Genomic DNA, 20,310 nt, shown 5'->3' with positions numbered 1-20,310 from the left:
GGCGTCAAACATCTGCAAAGCTCTTTGTGTAACCCATCCGTATTAAAAGATAGAAGTTATACAACAATATTTAAGAATTTCAATTTTATTATGACATATTATCAAGATAATATAATTTTTAAACTCATTGGTATGTATACTGTGCTTAAAAATTAAATCAAATGAGTTGTTTTAACTATGAAAGAGTCATTGCACACGACGATCGTAACTCCAATACGTAAATTAAACGTACAGACCGAATATTGTTTGTTTAAAATATTCCGATTTCAAACAGAAAGCTTTTGATTGAAAATTGAACAATTATATGATAAATTCACACGTGAATGGAATCCAAAATCGAATCATGCATTCAGGCTTCGTTCTAATCGATTCTACGTCCCTACTGTCCCACTGAACCGATTCTGCTTAATCAACGCTCAAACTATTGGAACTATTCGAAGTGATTGAAGCGAGAACTCGAGTTGACGAGCAATCTTCTCGTAATATCCTACGCGAGAACTCAATTACATAATGTGAACGCCTTTAATTTCCTAGTGTTGTGCAACTAGGCTTCCTGTTGCGAGCTTTGCTGGCAAAGAAACTTTTTGCAGCGCCTTGGGCTTGCACTATACTGGGGTTCGTGTTTTAGCTGATTAGTATTAGATTGGAACTGCGGTTTATGTCTTATTTGCGGGTATCTCATAATGAAACATTTACGAGATTTTGCTTAACAAAAAAGAAGGAATGATTGGTACCTTATTGGAAACCATTATTTGCTGTGCGTGGTAGGTAATAAAATAATAAAGAGATCATATAGGTACCCATCTTTACAGTAAGAAAATATATATTATTATGAATATATTGTGTTCCATGAATTGCAGCTCTACATTTCATATGTTTAATATATAACATAAGATGAGCACATTAAAAAGTTATTTAATCTGCATTTTATTATAATTTTATACCCATTCTTAACTTCATCTATAACAGTAAAATAGTAATAATAGTCAAAGTTGTAGCATATATTATAATCGACTCATTGTATAACGTCATTACGAGAAACACACAAACTTTAGCAATATGTAACCATTAGCATTGAAATGGTTATCGCTATCAGAGGTTATCTTCAACAGATTTGTGTTCTGAATTCGTATTGTCTGCAAGTTCTGATTGTAGATATGGTAAGCTATAACGCCTCTAGGGACCCTTCGCAATATCTGATGAAGTGTGAATTAATTTCACATTTAGGTGAGAAACTAAACTGCTTTTTACCATTTTTGGTAGAGCACGCGTTCCAATACAATGCATACTTATCTAAATTGGTTTGGAATTTATTTCAATTTATAGATTATTTTCCATAACGTTTCTTCAACCTTTTTGAACTATATAACAGTAATGATCCTCTTCAGCAATACGTGATAATTTTTCTATTACATATAATAATATAGTTTGATATTCAATAAAAATAACATGACTGTAAGCTAATAATTCAACTTAACTATAAGAGTTATTATTAACGCATTTAATTTTTCTTTTCAGAAATTAAGATGGACATGGACACTCGCTGACAAAAGACGGATACACAGAACTGTCCTTCCTCCCTCTCCCTTATGATTATGTATATTATGAAGTATTTACTTATATTAGTACTACCATATTAACCTCATCCATTCCTTCTACCAATACCGCTATCCAGACAATAATTATGCACGCCACACACACCAAAGCAAATATAAGTTCTAACAAGACAGTTCGAACCAAATTCAGTGGCGTTGTATAGAATTTGAATAGAACACGCGATCAGGTCTTGTCGCAGTTCGAATGTATCAGCCGCAGGTGGCGATTAGAGCAGATTTGCGATAAGCGCACGCAATTCCGAGACTTGGATATAATGTGGACAAAGAATATTATATGCTTCTAGAAAATTCCAAATTTAATTGTGAAGCGGATTTTTAGGACAGACAATAAATTGTTATATGTGCAAAAGGTTCTAGGTACTGTAAAGTCCTTTTCCAATTTGAACAAATAATTTTAAAAGTGCCCTGTAGTGATAACATTTGTAACTGTAATAATTTGTACCTATCCTTTATTTGTATAATTTATTAGATGAAAATATAATATACTGTAACGAATGCTTACGAATTATTTATTAAACGCCCAACTGGAATAAACGAACAGCTTCTTATTCCTCAGCAGTTTCTTATTGAACCTATACATTCTTATAAGCATCAAATATAGAACAGTTTCTTACATCCGAAACCTGAAATATTCGCCAATAAATATAATCGGCGTCTACAATTATCTGATCTATACATTCATGTTAAAGCGTGGTTGTAATACGTATTGAAATACTGATATAATATTTCTTAGACATCTTCACTCGACCAAAGTCGGTACAAGAATGACTCGGAACTGCAGACGACCGTTATTTATAAGACGATTATTCGAGTGGCGTGACTGTGTGAGTCAGCGCAGGTGTTATTTGTGTTGTTTTGATCGTTATTTTGAATACGACATGTAATATTATTATTATTTGATAATTAAATGATTATTAATACTTTTATCCATTTGATTATTATTAAAATAATTAATAAAGTACATCAATTGATATACTTTTAAAATATAATTTTATCTTTAAATTAAACGCGCTAACACGGCCATTCTGAAAAAAGCTCGTGCTCTGAGCGGTAATTCAAAACTCAAAATGTTTTAAGTACATAATATTCAAATTATTTGTTTCTTTGTCCAGTTGTCAGACTAAACCACTGTCTGGATTCATATTGACAAGTGACATCAGGTTATCATTATTTCCCGCCCAGTTGTAAGACTAAGTCACAGAAAACCCGTACAGACAAGTGGCATTCGATTGTATTATTATCTGCCCAGTTGTCAGACTAAGTCACAGAAGACCCGTACAGACAAGTGGCACTCGATTGTACATATTATTATCTGCCCAGTTGTTAGACTAAGTCACAGAAGACCCGTACAGACAAGTGGCAGTCGATTATCATAATTAGTTTCCATTACCGCTAACACGGTCATCTAAATTTGGCTTTGGTACTATTCTTTGTCACAATAGTAGTCTAGAAATTGTTTGTACTTTTCGCTTCATAGCAATCATTGTCGAGCGTTATTGTGTTTTACATAGGATTCGATCGCTCAATGAGTTTTTCCAGCTGCGAACAGCGGCTTCTGTATCTCATCTGTATCTCAACTCTCAAGTCATAACCATAAGTCCTGGAACATAATTAAAAGTTAAAACACAAGTTATATCCGGCTTGGCCACAGTAAAACAATAACACAAAACGTCCTCGTACGTTCATTTGAAATGAGTACGGCAATTTATCTCGTGATGTCAAAACACAATGTATTATAACACAAACATAACCGCTCGGCCAAACTGACCTTATAGAACACCATCACATCCACATGATGAACTCAAACTCAAACATTGATTTATTCAACTGGACTTCACTTAGAAGAGTTTTTAAATCGTCAAAATACAGAAAAATAAAAATTTACCAACACTATAGCTTACACTGGGCGCCATTGAAGGTACCACATTGAATAATTTTTAATTCAGTTGCAGTGATAGTTTGTTCTCATTCATTTTTAATTATTAAAAATATTTTAAATAAGTTTTAAGAGTTAAAAGTGAATAAAAGTGAACTTATATGTCCTAATTGTTCGAATAAAAAGTTATATTGGTTGTGTTAAGTGCCTAAACATAACTGTGAGTACTCAAAGTAAACAGCTGACGAACGGCTGATCTTACGTGTCCATCCGAACAGCTGATCCTTTTAAATTAACAGTCACCTTAATCTCTGGTGTTCTTCTTTTCATCCTATTGCTGGTGAAATATTAATTCATAAACACTGTATGTGGAGCCAAACGAAATAGAATATAATAAATATAATAGTTATAAGAATTAAAATTAAAATTAAACCAAGCACTGTGAAGCTTCCATTCTCGCCATCTGTTGGATTAAGATTGAATTATTCTTAATCTATATAATTATAATCTAATATCAATATCATTATGGCTAATAAATGCAATGTATGCGGCAAATTCTTCGCGTCGGTAGATGGCGCTAAGTGCAATAAATGCTGCGCGCTGTATCATAAGCCATGTTGTAGCCCAGATGCCCGTTCGAATGCAAAGTGGATCTGCAAAGCATGCAAAGCTAAAGCCAGTAAAGCAGCGGAGACGGAATCTGCTCCTGAACGAGAAGCCGATGTTTTTCTAGATGTCGAGCCCCCACAACAACAGGGGTCACCTTCTCTTGTAAGGGAAATAAAACTACTGCGGTCGGAGCTGTCTAGCTTTAGACTTGAGATGTCTAGAATATCAACGTTGGTAGCTAGTTTCGGTACGCGCCTCGACGGTCTGGAGGAACGGGTATCACAATTAGAAAGTAAACCGTGCTGCGAAAATCTCGAGTCTATAGACTTGTTAAAAAGGCAGTTAAATGAATCCCAACAGGAAAACCTACTTAACGATGTCGAGATTACTGGCGTAAGTGAAAGTAGCGGGGAGAATCTCTTACACGTTGTGATAACTTTAGCACAAAAGATAGGTTTATCTATTGAGGAACGCGACATAGTGAACGTGCACAGACGAGGTACGCGGCGGCAAGCGGAAACCGACGGCGGAACGGCGCGCGCACGGCCCATAGTCGTACGTCTGACTCGCCGGCACCTGCGCGACGAACTGTTGCATGCGGCGCGCGTGCGCCGCGGCGCGGATACCGCTGGCACGGGGCTCGGTGGCGAGCCGCGACGATTTTACATAAACGAACATTTAACATATGCAAATCGGAATCTTTTCTATATAGCACGAGAAAAGCTTGGGGGTGAAAGAAATTGGCGTTTTATCTGGACGCGTGGCGGAAATATTTATGCCAGAAAAGATAGTAAATCTGTAAAAACTACTATAAAATCACAAGCTGATATCGACAGGGTTTTTTGTTTATAATATTGTTTGTATTATATAAACTCGAAGATTGTGTTAATTTTAAGTCTAGTTATACTATTATCACTACGCAATTTAATAACCAGTCGTACTCAGCGTTTATATTATGTTACGTTATAACCATTCGTCAAATGTATAAACCAAGCTTAACAAAAATATGCATATGTTATTATCATCCTTTTTCTTTATTCTATTTAAGTGCTAATTGGATGGTTACGTTCTCATTCACTAAATGTATGAAAATAAATTCACAACCAATGTTTTGGAATACTCATGCCTATAGCTTGTATTGTAACATGTATTTTAAATCTAATATTCACATATTATGTATTATTGTTAAGTTTCAAATTGAGTTGTTGAATTGTTTAAACACTTGCTTTCTACTGTTTATGGGACTTTTACTTTATAATTATTGTTTTTATATTATATTTCTCTTTATGTTGTACTGCTTACTTCATTTGAATTACACCCGCAAAACATTAACAAATAAAACTACACATTACAGTTTGATGCAAACTATATATTACAATACTAAAACACTGTTTCATAAAATAATACAATACAAAAAATCATTAAAAAATAATAAAATGAACGTAAAAATAATGCACACATCCATTATTCAGCTGCATAATATTATAATAATGTTTAGTACTACAGATCATGAAAATTTATTATTGTACTCATTTTCAATTTATGTTAAAATTAATAGAATTAAAATATTTAAGTATACTTTTCAACTGCATATTATATTATTGAAGTGTGTATTGTTGCTTCACAAATTTAAGGTCAGCATTTTATTCTTGTACACCATTCGATAGACAAATAAATAATAATATACAAAACGATTTGGACAACTTGCACACTCCGTCATGTATTACCATAAATAATCCTAACAACTTATCACAGAAAGTAATGATAAACACTTATTCTTTTACTATGGTTACAGTAAACATACGAAGTGTAAATCATAACCTAGACAGTTTTCTTGTATTTGTTGAAATGCTCAATGTGCGTATAGATGTAATGGTTTTGACTGAATGTTGGCTAGACAACACTAAACCTCCACCATCTCTTAATAATTATCAAGTATTTTCAACAAAACGATTTCTCAATAAAAATGACGGTATTGTAGTATACGTACGAAAGGGTATATCGGCAACGGCAACAGAACCAGATATTGAAGAAGGGAATTGTTTGGTTTTAGCTTTGCATGATAATTGTACCTTGATATGCTCGTATAGACCACCTTGCTTTTCCAATCCTACTAAATACATAGACTCACTGGATAACATATTAAAGAACACAAAATCTAAAACTATTATATTTACAGGTGACATAAACATAAATATTCTTTCTGGTGACATAACAACACATGGTGCTTATTATTTAAGTTTAATGGCATTTTATGGTTTACTACAAGGAATTGACAAACCTACAAGGGACAAGACATGTATCGATCATGTTATGATTAAGTCGCAGCTAAAATGGCAAACTGTTATTTTCGAACAATTGACGGATCACTCACCCATTCTATTAATAATAAATGACAGCAATATCTCAAAAGATGCTTCCATAATTTCTAAAACTAGGTTAAATTATAACATGATAAAGGAACAACTGTCCAAGGTAGATTGGAATGAATACTTTCAAATAACAGATACTAACGAAGCCGCTGTCTATTTAATATCTAAATTGCAGACAATTATCCAAAATAATAGCAAAACCTGTGTCGTACCCAATAGAAGGAAATGTCTGAAACAGACTCAACATTCAGGTAAAACAATAATTCTTGATTACCAATATTACCATCCATATATATCCATACATATTTATATTATGTGCCCACCTATCTATCTGAATTATTTAAATATCTATGTAAGTATATTAAATATCTATTAATATTGTTTATTTTATAATATTTATTATATGCATATATGTACACAATATGTAGAATGTAGTTGTATTTATGAATTTTTATTTTTATTTTTATTGATAGGAACAGTTATAGATGTAATTTTTTATTAGTATTTATATAAATGTAGGACATACGCGGGCAGACTGAAAATCAGCGCTGTTCGGGTGTTAGCCCACAGCATGGCTGAGTCTGTTCCGATTGCCTAATATGTGTTTACTTTTTAAGTTAAGATAGTCTTAGTTTTTGTTGGCAATAAAGCTTTTTTTCTTTCTTTCTTTCTTTCTTTCTTAAACCCTGGATCACCCTAGGACTTTTGAGGTCTATTAGAAAAAGAAACAAATTGCAAAAACAATGTAAAGCTAAACCTAATGACATAGAATTTAAAGATTATTTTCAAAGATATCGTAACACATGTAATTATTTAATAAAAACAGCTAAGAAACAGTATTATCAAAACCAATTTAGACAGAATGCAGGAAATATTAAAAATACATGGAATATAATAAAGGATGTATGCAACATTAATAAAACCGCACCAATACCTGATAAGCTCTTAAAAACAAAAACATCTGCTAATGACTCGCTTAATGAAGTGAACAGATATTTTACTTCTATAGGTAGCGATTTAGCAAACAATACACTTAATATGTTGGGATGCACTGAGGGTTGTTTGGCTAAAAAAGCTTCCTCTGTAGACGCCCCCCCTAATTCGTTCCTACTTTTACCGACAAACTGCAATGAGGTTCAAAGTGTAATAAATAGTTTAAAATCTTCCTGTGCTACAGGTTGGGATAATATATCTACCAATTTGCTAAAAGAAATTCAAAATCTAATCATTGAACCTATTACATACTTAATTAATCTTAGTTTTGAAAGTGCCGTTTTTCCAGACTCTTTTAAAAAAGCCATAGTATCTCCTATTTTTAAATCTGGTGACAAAAGTTTAGCCTGTAATTATAGACCAATTTCGCTTATATCTACATTTTCTAAAATAATTGAAAAAATTGTAAACAATAGATTGATAAAATACTTAACTAGGTTTAAGATGCTCAGTTCACTGCAATATGGGTTCAGGATCGGTAAGTCTACAGAGGATGCTGTCTACAACTTAACATCAAAAATACGATCTTACCTGGACAACAATGAAAAGTGCATGGGTGTATTTCTGGACCTTCAGAAGGCATTTGACACCGTATCTATTCCTATACTTTTGGCACGTATGCAAAATATGGGAGTAAGGGGAATGCCTCTTGAATGGTTCAGATCTTATCTGACAGGCAGAACACAGAGGGTAAGGGTAAATGGCCACTTTAGCAACAACGCTTCATGTTTGTACGGAATACCGCAGGGTAGCACCCTCGGTCCATCGCTGTTTATTGTCTACGTGAACGAACTAAGTAATCTTCGTTTAAATAATACCGACATAACCATGTTCGCGGACGATACTGTTCTTTTATTTCATGGTTCTTCTTGGAGTGCAGTACGACAAACTGCTGAAATAGAAATGAGTAAGGTAACAGCCTGGTTAGAAGATAGCCTACTTACACTAAACACCATGAAGACCAAATATGTTTGCTTTAATATTACAGCTCGTACATGCCCGGATGAGTCATTTAACATTAAATTGCATACCTACCCATGTAACAGAGAGGTGAGCCTCCCCGCGTGTTGCTCATGTGCCACTTTGGATCGAGTTGAAACTATAAAGTATTTGGGAGTCATATTGGATGACCGACTTACCTGGGGCCCACACATAACTGAAGTCTCCACTAGATCTAGAAAATTGATGCATGTTTTTAAAAATCTAAGGGAAGTGGCCAGCCCTGATATACTCACTTTAACATATAAATCTTTATGTGAGAGTATCATAACCTACTGCTTGACCATCTGGGGCAGTGCACCTAAATGTAACCTTATACAATTGGAACGTTCACAACGCGCCATACTTAAGGTTATGTATCGTCTACCGTTCAGGCACCCTACAACTGATCTATATCAACAGTGTAATGTACTAACAGTGAGAAAAATGTTTTTATATCGCTGCCTTTGCAAATTTCATCGATACACTGTACCGACACTTTCACAGTGTGACAAACGATTGGAGCGGGTTCCTGTTCCAACGTTTAATACTGCTTTCGGTAGTAGATGTTTGGATTTCTTTTCTCCAAAGATATATAATAGCTTATTTGGTAATAACGTAAAAATAGTTAAAAAATATACAAATCATAAATTTAAAAAAAATCTATTAATTATTCTTAAGCAGTTAGACTACGAAGCCACAGAGAACTTATTACGTTCATATATTTAAAAGAAATTATTATTCTATTACACACACATACATACACACACACACACACACACACACACACACACACACACACACACACACAAACATACATGCATGCAATCTTTTTTTTTGTTTAAATTGTAAAATTATTTAAGTTGAAAAAGGCAACCAATATACTAAGATTGTGAGGGGATTCTAAAGCCTGTAACACAGTTTTGAACTAACACAGGCTTTAATTTCCCCAAATTTTTAACTGTATTATTTTGAAACTTTTTCAATAAAGATTTTTTCTATATTTTTTTTTTTTTTTTTTAATTCCCTGGGATCAAAAACTTATTATTTGTGACATAAGCACGTCGTTCGCTTACCACAATTAAAGGCTCAAATATCCTGGACAACCGCCCGGATTGCACATCACATTATAATATTGATGAACTACATTACCGTTATTCCACACCACAAACATTTACTTCACACAACGCACAAGAAAACACACATTGTGCGAGTTCCTTCATCCTTGTTTACTTGAAGTCAATTCAATCCAATTTTTTCGAAGGTTGAAGTCCACAGTGGTATACTGTCATGATGGTGACAGTGACAGTTGCACACTGTCACGTAGTATGATGGAAGAATTTGTGCCAGTATTCCGAGTAAGGGCTGGTTCATCTTCTACTTCTGATGTTAAAGCGTGGTTGTAATACGTATTGAAATACTGATATAATATTTCTTAGACATCTTCACTCGACCAAAGTCGGTACAAGAATGACTCGGAACTGCAGACGACCGTTATTTATAAGACGATTATTCGAGTGGCGTGACTGTGTGAGTCAGCGCAGGTGTTATTTGTGTTGTTTTGATCGTTATTTTGAATACGACATGTAATATTATTATTATTTGATAATTAAATGATTATTAATACTTTTATCCATTTGATTATTATTAAAATAATTAATAAAGTACATCAATTGATATACTTTTAAAATATAATTTTATCTTTAAATTAAACGCGCTAACATTCATATATTATGTGCCGTGCGAATGAAATAAACTTAATGTATTCTCCACAATCGGCTTGCTACGATCTAACCAGCGATGTACGGTGGCAATGCGTTAATATCAGAATAGATAACAGGAGCTTTGAACTGCCTCTGACTAGCACTGGTTTTAATAGCCATTGATATAATTGCAACGATACTTGGAATACATTTTTGCAAATGTAGCATCGGGTTTTTGCTACTTATTGGAAATCTACTTCAGTTGAATGTTTGTAGGAATCTCATTCAGTTAAGTTGGAAATCTATACCAAAATTATAATCTGCATTAAAAAGGTAGTAACTATTAATTTATTTTCTTAATTATATTATTCAAATAGACTCGAAAAATTCCAATACGAACAACGAGGTTAATTTTTTTATTATTCGAAAATTTCTTAACATTTGCAAAATAGTAGATATCCATTGTATAGATTTTATAATCCATTGTAGATTTTAACTCAAAGTATTTTATAAAAGCGTATTCATCCCTACATCAAAACATATAACAAATCACGAATACAAGTCACACTCCGTAAAGAACAGCCCCAAAATAGAAACATACAAGATTGGCCAAACTATCCGATATCTGAATAATTCGATAAAGATGATACGGAACCAAGTTAGTGAGACGTCATTGCCAGCCTTGTCACGTACACGCTTGTGACAAGCTACAGATATAGAAAATACAGTGAAAAACCGATGACGCAGTACGGTGAGGGGATTTAGAATATTTTAGGCGGGAAAAGCTCGTGTGTGTTTTTTGCTAATGAGACTTCATCTCGACTTCCTTTGAATTTGTATGATATTTTCAAAATTATAAAGTATTATTAATTACCTATAGCAAAAATCTAAATATTATCGTGTCGATAATATTGTAGCACTGTTCATATATATTTGTAAATCAGATTGGTCATAAGAAATAAACAAATCAATTTTTACTATTTTTTCATAAGATAAAGTATTTCTGCAACACAAGCTTGTAGAAGAAGCCACTGTTTCTGACATTATCTTCACCTAGTTCTGAAAGCTATGGATACATATTACTGTACCTATGTAATTTGTGAGTAAAGATATTAATTATGTTAGGTTGATAGCACGATTCCTTATGGTATATGGTAAGCTTTAGGCACACGATATATTACAATTTTTTATTTATACGAAATTGAATCGAAATTATTATGAAATTCCCGTACCACTAACTTTCACGAAAGTGTACGAAGTCATTTATCAAGCCAACGCTAAGAACTCTCGACATCTGGAAGTTTTGATACAGAATGCTCAGTAAAAGACATTAATATTAGGGATATCACACTACTTGGAGTGTTTTTGTGGATGTTATCGCTTTTTATCACTTAAGTAGGGGAAAGTCGGCTAACACTTTTTAAGTTGTTCGTAACAACAAAAGTTTTTGCTTCACTCAACGTATACATTAATCTATTTTGTAATTCAATCTTCCATTATTATATATCACAATGTTACATGATTTCGGTTTATTTAAGGTTATATACAGCGGTGATTATATTACACCGTTGCGTTGTTATGAATGTTTTTTTTTTAATTCCACTGTTTCGAGTAAAAAGTAGGTATACAATTTAACTTAACACAATATGCCAAAATAACATGATGAAGATAAAATAAAATTTAAATACAATCGTAATAAAAAACATCACTAGAATTTGAAATTTCATATCCAATTTAAAAAGAATTTGAAATTTCATATTCATTTCAATATCCGCACAAAAGCGTGCGATAATAGATTCCATCGAATTGAGGACAAAAGTACCCATAGGTCAAACAATTTTGTTGAAGTCTCTCAATGCAGCTGTAAACTTTTGAGGCATTCCGCCCGATACTAACTTCTAGTTAGGCCGTAAGCGACTTTACGTGTCGAACAAGGGAATCAAATTATCTCTCGCTAACTTCACACCTCTACCCGGAATCCGTACCCTGAACAGTAGCTCTAGTTGAGAATTCAATATGTTACATACATATTATGTGAAGGGGCAAGCGCCAAACAAGCTTTATTGGGTATCTTCGACAAAGCATGTGAGTCTCGAATTCAATAAGTGACAACAAAAAGAAATTAACGTCGAAACAATACCAGAGCTGTGTCCCCGATTCTTTCTTTGATGTCTTTAAACTTTGTATTTTTGTCGCGTTTCTAAATATAAAGTGCATTCGTAACATAGAGTTTTTACGGTAAGGATGTTCATCAAGCATTTTAATATAAATGTCAGCATTGAATAAATAATTAATGAAAAGAAACAGAAGCATAAGTAGAATAAATTATTGGACACGTCGGTAAATATATAAGCATGCCACCCAATTCATAATTCCAAAGGCGTACGTTACCTTTTTTTAGGCCGATATGTGGAAGCTCGATTAAGAAAACATTACATAATTGTGCGAGTGGTCGGGTGCGCAAGTGGCGCCATGCAACGTGTAACTATGTGGGGATGACAGGGTGGTTGCGGGGCGTACGGCGGGGGCAGCTTTGAGCACCACTCTCGGCTAAAGTCGAAACACCTCGGCTCGACGGCTCGTCAGTTGGACACAAGTCACGATGAGGACGGCACGCGTCTGCGTTGCCCCGCGCAGTCACCGTAAACACGCCGCGACGTAAATACAAAACCGTGAAGTGAACATGTATCGTGCTGTCTTAGAACTTTGACAACCAATAGTAAAAATCAATTTGTAAATAAGGACAAATGTGTGTGAAAAATGTTACTGTTGCTGACTTTTTTGTTAGTGACTTTGGATTGTAATGCAGCGTATGCATCGAAAGGTGACACAAGTAACTGCAAAAGTGAGAATAAAACAATAGTATGTAGTGTACGAATTCTTGAAACAAATGGATCTAGCTTAGCAATTACTTCTGCTGAATATTCGAGCCGGTTGTTTATCGAATGTAACCAGCTGCTTTTGTTTGAAAGCCATTTAGTGGCAAATTATTTTCAAAAGTTTTCGAAGCTCGAAGATTTATCAATACATAACTGTAAATTACTCAGAATACCGGGCAATGCTTTTGAGGGATTACGAGAATTGAAAAAGTTGTCAATTCGGTCAAAAAACTATGACTGGAGTTCGAATAAAAACCTAGAGCTCTCTCTAGGAACATTTAATGGATTACGTGAATTGCAGTCACTGGATTTGGGTGAAAATAATTTAAAAGTGATACCATCTGATGTATTTTGCCCATTGGATAATTTGCAGAAACTGAATTTAACACATAATAAAATTAAAAACATAGACCGCATTGGATTGGGAAATAATTGTGGACTGGATATTCTAAGTTTGGATTTAAGCTACAATGAACTCAAAACTTTAAACGAGGATTCTGAAATAGCAGCACTTCGGAGACTTCAAGAATTGAGACTACAAAATAACAATATAAGTGATATTTCTAGTGAAATATTTAATGGACTTATATCATTAAGAGTTTTAAATATTTCCCATAATAATCTTCAATTTATACCTGAAGGGACTTTTGCCAACACGAAGGAATTGCGTGAAATATATTTGAATGATAATCAATTATTTGAGTTAGGTAGGGGTGTGTTTCATCGCTTAGAACAACTGTTTGTGCTAGATTTATCAAACAATCAACTTTCAAGTGCTCACATCGATGGTGGAACATTTGTAGGACTAATACGATTAATTATATTAAATTTATCAAATAATGCCTTAACGCGGATAGATAATAAGACGTTCAAAGATTTGTTTGTTCTTCAGATATTAGATTTAAGAAATAATTCAATTGGATATATCGAAGAAAATACATTTTTGCCCCTGTATAATTTACATACGCTAATCTTAGCCGAGAATCGTTTACATACTATCGATGAATTGTTATTTAACGGTTTATTTGTCTTAAGTAAGCTTAATTTAAATAATAATTTATTAGTTAGCATCGATCCAAAAGCTTTTAAAAATTGTTCGGATTTAAAAGAGTTAGATCTGAGTTCGAATCAATTATTGGAAGTTCCTAAAGCTATTTGGGAATTATCCCTCTTAAAAACTTTAGATCTTGGAGAAAATTTAATAACAGATATAAAAAATGGGTCATTTAAAAACTTGGATCAATTAACGGGCTTAAGATTGATTGAGAATCAAATTGGAAATTTAACAAAGGGTATGTTCTGGGACTTGCCAAGTCTTCAAGTGCTAAATCTTGCAAAAAATAAAATTCAGGCTATTGAAAGAGGTTGTTTTGAGCGTAATAAACAGTTAGAAGCTATAAGATTGGATCGTAATTTTATTGTCGATATTAACGGTGTATTTTCATCTGTTCTAAGTTTGTTGTGGTTGAATTTATCAGAGAACCATTTAGTTTGGTTTGATTATGCATTTGTGCCTAGTAATCTTAAATGGCTTGACATTCACAGTAATTATATTGAACATTTAGGAAACTATTACAAACTTCAAGGTGAAATAAAGATAACAACTTTAGACGTGAGTCGTAATCGTATTACGGAAATATCGCCTTTAGTAATTCCGAATAGCGTTGAAGTTTTATTTATAAATAATAATCGCATTACAAATGTTCAAGTCAACACTTTTATGGATAAACGTAATTTGACTAGAGTTGATATGTATCAAAATTACTTAACACATTTAGATCTGAATAGCCTTCGGTTGTTTCCGGTCTCATTGAACAAATCACTTCCAGAATTTTACATAGGTGGTAATCCGATCGATTGCGACTGTTCAATGGAATGGTTGCCTTTGATAAATAATATGACTACTTCTAGACAGTATCCTAGAATCATGGACTTAGAAAATGTGATATGTAAAATGACGCATACTAGAAGTGTCACGCATATAACATTAAGTAATTTAAAAGCCACGGACTTTTTGTGTACTTACGAAACGCATTGTTTCACGCTCTGCCATTGCTGCGACTACGTAGCGTGCGACTGTCAAATGACATGCCCGAATAATTGTTCTTGTTACCATGACCCAACATGGCATACAAATGTAGTGGATTGCTCCGCCCAAAAAGCAGTTGATCTTCCAGAAAAAATACCTATGGATGCTACAGAGGTCTATTTAGATGGAAATAAATTTAAAGAATTGCAAAATTATGCATTCATAGGTAGAAAAAACATGAGATCTCTTTATGTAAATTCAAGTGAAGTGGAAAGCATACAAAATAGAACATTTGCCGGTTTATCCTCTCTTGTCATATTAAATATCGCAGACAATAAACTGACACATCTTTACGGCTATGAATTCGAATACTTATCCCAACTGAATGAACTATATTTGCAAAATAATTTTCTAAGATACATTAGTAATACAACATTCTCTACTTTGTATTCATTAAAAGTTTTAAGATTAGACGGCAATAAATTAGTGGACTTCTCGATTTGGAGTCTGGGTATTAATAGAAATCTTAATAGTTTAGCAATAAGCGATAACATGTGGTCTTGCAAATGTCGATATCTCCAAAGATTTACAAGTTATTTGTCCGAAAACGTCGTTACGATTAAAGATATAACTAAGTTATGGTGCTGGGATGTAGATAGTGCAAAACCACAGAAAAAAGATCTTAATCTCAATGGCACAATATGTAGCGATTATTATGCTGGTGACACGGGTATGGATAATGTTTTAGTTTCCAATTACGTTCCCATGCTTGTAACTGCATTTTCTGGATTTTTGCTAATAATACTCGTCACCCTTGTGATTTTCTTATTTAGAGACACAATACGTGTATGGCTCTATTCAAATTGTGGAATAAGATTGTTTCCACTCACTGGAGCGTACGATGACACTGACAAATTATACGATGCTTACGTATGCTATAGCCCGAAGGATGACGACTTTGTTATTCAAACGTTAGCGGCTGAATTAGAAAATGGGACTCCGTCATATAATTTGTGTCTGCATTATAGAGATATACCTCAACACGGTACCACTTATATGCAATGTACTTTACCGCTCCCCGAAGCAGCAGAAGCCTCTAAGCGCATTATTCTCGTCCTAACTAGGAACTTTATTCAAACTGAATGGTCCCGATTTGAGTTTAGGCAAGCGTTACATGAAATACTTAAAACTAGAATTTATACGTTAATCATAATAGAAGAAAGTGCAGTTATGACCGAAGCGGAATGTGATCCGGATTTAAGGCCGTATTTAAAAACTAGTTCGAGAATTAAATGGGGTCAGAACAAATTTTGGGAAAAAGTGAGATATGCGTTACCCGATAGGACGTATCGATCGAAATCATCTAGCTTAAGGCGTAATATTAATTCTTATAATATGCGTGGTGGTATTCAAAACGGTACAATGAGATCTTTTTCGTTTGATAAAATGCGAGTTTCCGCTGACGGTGTGAATGCATCTCCTGAGTACGTTGAGAGCCGATCACATGTACATACGCCATATGGTCCCGATGGAAGGCCTCCTTCGGACCATATTTATTCATCAATCGATTCAGATTATTCTTCACTAGAATTAGGGGGCAGTAATGTAAATCGAAGGAGGGAATTCAGACATTGGCCGCCGCCTCCTCCTATAATAGACACGCAGCAATCCGGTCAAGCTTACCTTGTCTAGTCTACGCTTTGGTTTATATAAATATTTAGTCGAAGCTTCTTGTGTAAATTGTATCAACGTGCTTACCAAATAATTAAGATTTCAACCTATTTTTGTAATTCTTAGATATAAATGGCGTTCTTTTCATATTATTGTAAATAAATCCTATAAGACTGCTGTAGAATATTATGTGAATTTGTATATAATGTGTAAATAAATAAATGTCCATATTAAGTCACAAGTATACCTATTTATATACTTTAATAAAGCCATTGTGATAATTTTTGCATAAAATTTTATTTTTGTTTCATAGTAACCCTCATAAACTCGGAGATAAAGACAGATATTAAATTAAAAATACAGAATATAACTAAACTGGTTTCATTTTATTGTTTCTTATCTTGCTCTTGTATAAAAAGTAGGTACTTGTTATAGAGTAAAACACTTAAAAAGCACCTAAATCTGACAAAAATATACGTGAGTGGAATAATTGAGCTACTTCATAACCGCTCGTGCCGTAATCACAAGATAAAAACGTTCCTTGAATGATAAATTACTTTTTTTTTACCGCAGTTCTTGAGATAATCTAAGATTTTTAAGCAATGCTCCTATTAATGTGGTAATTTTTTTTATTAAAATAAGGATAACATTGACTTTATAATTTGAGTAATTATTATTTTGTAATTAATTTTGTAAACATTTAGTAATTATATTATTCTGAATCCATTTAGGGGACATAAACGTATTGTATTTTTTATTCTATGTCTAAGTAAATATTAACTTTAACTACTACGAATAATTTGTTTTCAAATTATGTTTCTCATATAAATAAGTAGCTGAAGTAATTGCATTTTTGCATCGGTTTCACTGTTCGATTTTTATTTTTTAACTGAATATTATCATAGATACACCTTAATCAATCTATAGGTCAATTTTTGAAAATTTAATATACCTAGGGCTTAGGTAAGTATATTAAAATTTCAAAAATTGACCTTATTAAAGTTCATTTTTAATTTGAATAAAAAAAATATCATCTGTAAGTATTTTTTAATAATAGACTTTCAGTAATTATAGCACTAAGGTATAAAATTAGTAGCTCGTTTTAATAAGCGCTAAATTGTTCACATAAATATCTTAGGATTAGCACAAATAGGCCTTAATTGGACCCTTCCTGGTGCGTAACATTCTAGTAGAATGAATTAACGGTCGTGACCTTTGCAAAATATCCTTATTATTTTCTTAATTTGACTTGCAGGTTGAACACAAATTTTAAATTAAGTAATTAAATTTTCCCAAAAAAATTGTAAACCGTTTTAAGAGGCATTTTGCCATAAGAGTTAGTAAGATATTTAAGTAAACAAATCAATACTGCTAAATCATTTATTGATGTAACACCTTACAAAGTTACAATAAAACTTATTCATCTTATACAAGTGGTATAGGTATCATGATCAAGGGTATGCCTTAGCAGAGGAATAAAATGCAATTGGAGAAATATAAAGCCTTTATTATTACAAAAATAACAATTCAATTATTTTTATGGTTTTAGAATCGGCACTAATTTAAATTAATACACACTAGGGCATTACACATATTTAGGGCAACACAAATAAATACGATTGAGCGTACGTTCTCATATAGTTTAAAAATTATTCTTATAGTTAGCACATGAATCTTTCCACTATACTTACCTCTATATATACACCCGTTTTACACGTGTTTACACAATACTGAAATATTTAAATTTGTCTAAAGCTTAATTAACTTAAGTTTTCCGTTGGAACTTTTGAATCACTTTTTTCAAAGCTTTGCATAGGTAGCATGTTCTCAGTCGCAGGCATCAAATAAACAGGTAATAAGTTTCATACGAATTTTTTATATCCAGTATTATATTAGGTAATAACAAACATCCATGAAACAAACAGGCCTAACTAGTACTAAACAATGTTACAACCCATAAAACGAGTCATTGTTAACCTTGGTGGTAAAAATACAATAAGACATTTTTGTAGACGCAGTAAAGCTTTTTAAAGATAACTCCTTTACTAGCATGTTATCAACATGATCTTATTCATAACGTTTTATGTGCACCTGTTTTTGTTGTTCCATTAAAAACTGAATTTGGGCGTGGGAGTAGATCATAAAAAAAGTGAAGTCCCGTGTCCCCGTAGTGGGGTAGGGGGCAGATGCATTATTCATACATCTGTTTCACTGATCGATTTTTCTTTAGGGACAAGTAGGTGATCAGCCTTCTGTGTCCTGCCAGACCGAGCCATTTTTTTTTTTTGGGAGTAGATCATACTTTGCTAATATTACTTACATCACTGTAGTATACCTCGTCCACAGTAGGTGTTTCACTGGCTCACCTTTACACTCGGCAATAATAGTTAATTAGATAGGCGCTCGTCCTTCTCCTCCGGCGTCGGCCGCCAACTGACAGTGACAGCTAACCGCCCTGCCGGTGCACGTGAGACAGTGTATCTATTCCACAGATACAAACACTACATCCCTTCCTTTTAATAATTAATTTTTTTACTCTCAAATAATCACATAACAAATGAAAATAGAAATGAATTTAATAATTTATTTATTCTTGTCAATAACCACATGACAAATGAAAATACGAATGAATTTGATAATTTATTTATTCTATCAAATAATCACTTATCATCACATAACAAATGAAATTTAACTTTGCAAATAGACTTGAAATATAACTAATAAATACTTCTACACTTATTATACTCTACTCATCCTGTACCTGTTTCCACTGTCCTTCCATTCTCTTTAAATGTATGACATTCCTCCTTAGCTTCTGCCCTGTCTCTTCGTTTCTTACAATCACGTCTCCATTAACTGATTTTTCCACTACATGTGGAGTAGGATTGAAAGCAGTTGTTAGTTTATTAGTCTTCTCCATTTCTTTCAAATATACCTTATCACCTTCACCAATTTCCGGGGCTTCTGCTCTTCTTTTCCTGTCACTATATTCCTTTCCTTTTTCTTTTTGCAATTTATCTCTGTCCCTTACCTCTGAATCATCTTCTGTCTCATTAATATCTCTAAACATCGGAATCTTATCCCTATTTTGCCTTTTGAAAAAAAGTTCTGATGGCGTCTTTCCTGTAACTGAGTGAGGAGTAGAATTATACATCATTAAATAATCAAACAACGCTTCCTTTAGGTCTTTTTTCTCACTCCAACCTATCTTAAGACGTTTGACTATGTCCCTGTTTTGGCGTTCGACTTCGCCATTCATCTGAGGCCAATAGGGTATTGTATTAAAGAGCTTAATATTGCATTCTTGACAAAATGATTTAAATTCTTCGCTGATAAATTGTCGCCCGTTATCAGCCGTAATTGACCGCGGGTAACCTAATCGGCTAAATGTTTCTTGTAGTTTTTTTATTATTTCCGCACTCGTTATGACTCTTGTGATCTTGACCTCTTTATAGCGACTATAATAGTCGACGATGACTAAGATATAGTCACTATTGGGTAATGGTCCTAGCAGGTCTATAGCGACATCCACCCACGGTTCCGCTGGAAGCTCCCTACGTTTCATCGGCGCTGGAGGGTTCGGT

General features: G+C 33.5%; 2 protein-coding genes across 2 annotated transcripts; both read left to right on the top strand.

Moving 5' to 3' along the window:
* The first annotated feature begins 3,565 nt into the window (after positions 1-3,565).
* On the top strand, positions 3,566-5,395 carry LOC149902987 (uncharacterized). Its single transcript, XM_090109244.1, has one exon. The coding sequence runs from the start codon at positions 4,018-4,020 to the stop codon at positions 4,951-4,953; it is 936 nt and encodes a 311-aa protein (XP_089965370.1). The 5' UTR covers positions 3,566-4,017; the 3' UTR covers positions 4,954-5,395.
* A 7,310-nt stretch (positions 5,396-12,705) lies between these two features.
* On the top strand, positions 12,706-17,023 carry LOC149902986 (toll-like receptor 7). The gene has a single exon (XM_090109243.1). The coding sequence runs from the start codon at positions 12,908-12,910 to the stop codon at positions 16,745-16,747; it is 3,840 nt and encodes a 1,279-aa protein (XP_089965369.1). The 5' UTR covers positions 12,706-12,907; the 3' UTR covers positions 16,748-17,023.
* The last annotated feature ends 3,287 nt before the right edge of the window (positions 17,024-20,310 follow it).

Source organism: Colias eurytheme, chromosome 14 (genome assembly GCF_061535395.1).
Source record: "Colias eurytheme isolate Ceu_HAF_F1 chromosome 14, ilColEury1 Martin Lab GWU primary, whole genome shotgun sequence".
Classification (NCBI taxonomy): domain Eukaryota; kingdom Metazoa; phylum Arthropoda; class Insecta; order Lepidoptera; family Pieridae; genus Colias; species Colias eurytheme.
The sequence above is the reverse complement of the archived record's forward strand: the minus strand, read 5'-3'. Positions and strand labels throughout refer to the sequence as shown.

Bases quoted from the DNA above. Each gene is read 5' to 3' on its own strand.
- LOC149902987 (XM_090109244.1), top strand. From the start codon at position 4,018: ATGGCTAATAAATGCAATGTATGCGGCAAATTCTTCGCGTCGGTAGAT.
- LOC149902986 (XM_090109243.1), top strand. From the start codon at position 12,908: ATGTTACTGTTGCTGACTTTTTTGTTAGTGACTTTGGATTGTAATGCA.